Raw genomic sequence first — 2707 nt, 5'->3', positions numbered from 1 at the left:
ATAATCCTGTAAGGAGGGGGCCACAAATACTGTTTGTAGAGTCACCGAACAAGGACGACCAGAGAAGACTCTTGGACGAAGGAATTGATCACTTAGGAAAAGCTTTTTGGGAACATGCCATATAGAGATATCTAAATTAGAGGAATGAAGCTTGTTACTAGTGTTACAATCGCCACTCATTTTCTTAGTAGATTGTTTTGGAAGAATTTCTTTTTTTCATTTCCAATATGATCTTAATTTTTCATACCTAAACATCAAACAAGTGGGATGGAAAGTAACCTGATTTTACAATACTTTGAGCTTAGCGACAGAGGGAAGAGACCAAAGTTAATTTAATATACAAGCAGATCAAGCCTCATGAACCAAGTTTAATTCAAAAATGCTCCGAGCTAGTATTGGATTGAATCATGGCGAAGTCAGTGGTCCTCGGCACCGGGAATTCCACTGCAACTTCCCACTGATCACTCCCTCCCAACAGTTTCTCTCCCCATTACTACCTCCAAAGAAATCCACCACTAGAGCTCATCCTCTAGTTTTACCCACATGAACTATTGGATTGCAACTGCTCTGAAAGTTCCCCCTCTTCGTTTACTTGTTTCACTCACCAGATGGCCTGTGCAAGAAGAATCTCCTCCCTTTAATGCATCAACAGTTCCCACAGTGCTGTGGGTGGGCTAGAGGCTCCAAAGGTTGGCCTCTATAAGCTCTAATATTTTAGGACAACCTTGAATGTTCTTTTCCTCTCTTTTGACCCTTCCTTTGTTTGTAGCCCTCGTTTGTCTTTCTTAAGATTCTGCACGCTAAAGAGACCCAAAGCATTGAGATCGAAAGACCTACGTATTCCTTTGAGAGCCATCGAATCGCTTGGTAGGACCAGAACAAACGCGTAAATCCCGACCTACAACCCATACATTAGTAAGGAGTCCGACAACAGGAAGATGACTGCTAACTTTTCTCTAACCCATTGTTTTCTAGAGAAGAGAGAGTGGGAAGGAGGAAAAAAATGGGTAACTGCGTGTTCAGAGGTTTTGGAGAGAGAAGTGGATTGATGATAAAGGTGGTAACGTGCAACGGCGGCATGATGGAGCTCTATCCTCCGGTCACCGTGGAGTGCATCACCAATGGGTTTCCAGGCCACGGCATCTTTCGGAGCCGCGACCTCTTCTCCAAGCCGCTTCTTCACAACGAAGAGCTCGTCGGAGGAGAACTGTACTATCTCCGCCCCCTCAAAGACTGCCACAAGGGCCTCCCCTCGCTCGTCGCCGCTCCTTATCGCGTGTCCTTCGACCACCATGGGTTCTGGAGAAGGCAAGACATGGAGATGGCGCCCAAGTTTCATGCCAATGGTGGCAATGGAGGTGGGGTTGGTGGAATGTGGAAGGTGAAGCTAGTGATAAGCCCAGCCCAGCTCAGTGAGATCCTGTCTCACGAGTCACGCACGGAGGCATTGATAGAAAGCATGAGGACGGTGGCCAAGTGTGGCAGTGGCGCGACATCAGTCGCAGGCTCGGATCAGTGGAGCTTGGCTAGCAGTTGGAAGGCTGCCATGGATTAGTAGGCAGAAGAAAGATTTTTTTTTTTTTTCCTTAGGCTTGTGCTACTAATAAAGTACCTAGAAGTTAATGTTCATACTCCGACTGTTTTCCTTTCTTTCATGTGAAAGAAACTTTTCTTTTGCTTTTTCCCCTTTTTCTTTTGTGGGGTTGTCGTTGGTATCATGGGTGCAAGTATAGCTGTCCCTTTTAATTATGTTTTCCTCTTTCCTTTTTGTTTTCCTCTTTCTTTTCCTTGGGAAGAAGAATGGAAACGTAGAGACTGACGAAGGCATCATAGAAGATGGCTTGGCTTTTTAATTTTTTATGCTGAACGGTACGGTTCAGCCTTCTGATCTGCAAGTTTCTGGTGAGGGATTTATAACTAATCCGAAGGGCATTAATTTGTAAGCTTAAGAGGGAAACTTTGAGTCTTTGAGATTATAACACCCAGTAAATACCAAGATTTTCTCAGCAAGCACAGATAAAAATCTAAATCCATTCAAATCTAACCACAAACACGATCGGCTCATGGTCAGCCTTAATGAGTATATACTATAATATTTTCTAGTCCATATCAATAATAGGCTGCGTCCTTGCTATAGTCAGCCTCAATGAGTCTGTGCTATAGTATTTTTTGATCCACATCGGTTATAGATTAAGTCCGCTCTGATATCATTTGTAACAACCTATAATCTCACTCCAAAAAATTTAAAAAAAAAATTATTTTTTTTGGATTATTTAGTTCTATATAAGTATCCAAAATTTTGTTGATGAATAACCGATATTGAACTAAACATCCGTTTGCTTAATCTAGTGACCTTGTAAAACTGTTGGAAGTATATTCAAATTCGGTCTTTGGATAGCTTGTTTGCTTTGGTTTTTCTTCTGCATATTCCCATTATGATATCTTTCTATTTTTCTCTTCATGAACAAGTATATTTGGAAGCAAAGGATCAGAACCATTAATGCAAAGGATGGGAAGGCCCGAAGGGTCGCAAGGATTCCTATACCATCTTGGTTTAATATCAAAGCAGCATAAATAACAGGGATAAAGTCTGGCTGTTTCCCTTGGCAAACTGTAGATTGTGAAGGAGCTCAACAAAATTCTGAAAAGGAGTTCATAAAAAAATTTGCTAAACTGCAAGACTATTGAGTGTACTCGACGGTCATAA

General features: G+C 41.9%; 1 protein-coding gene across 1 annotated transcript; it reads left to right on the top strand.

Annotated features, from left to right (window-relative positions):
- Positions 1-812: 812 nt before the first annotated feature.
- Positions 813-2071, top strand: LOC103696898 (uncharacterized). Its single transcript, XM_008778618.6, has one exon. The coding sequence runs from the start codon at positions 1004-1006 to the stop codon at positions 1553-1555; it is 552 nt and encodes a 183-aa protein (XP_008776840.1). The 5' UTR covers positions 813-1003; the 3' UTR covers positions 1556-2071.
- The last annotated feature ends 636 nt before the right edge of the window (positions 2072-2707 follow it).

Source organism: Phoenix dactylifera, chromosome 3 (assembly GCF_051530095.1).
Source record: "Phoenix dactylifera cultivar Ajwa chromosome 3, Ajwa_hap1_PhDact_Kaust_v1.1, whole genome shotgun sequence".
Classification (NCBI taxonomy): domain Eukaryota; kingdom Viridiplantae; phylum Streptophyta; class Magnoliopsida; order Arecales; family Arecaceae; genus Phoenix; species Phoenix dactylifera.
Note: the sequence above shows the minus strand (reverse complement) of the source record. Positions and strands in the feature narration are given on the sequence as shown.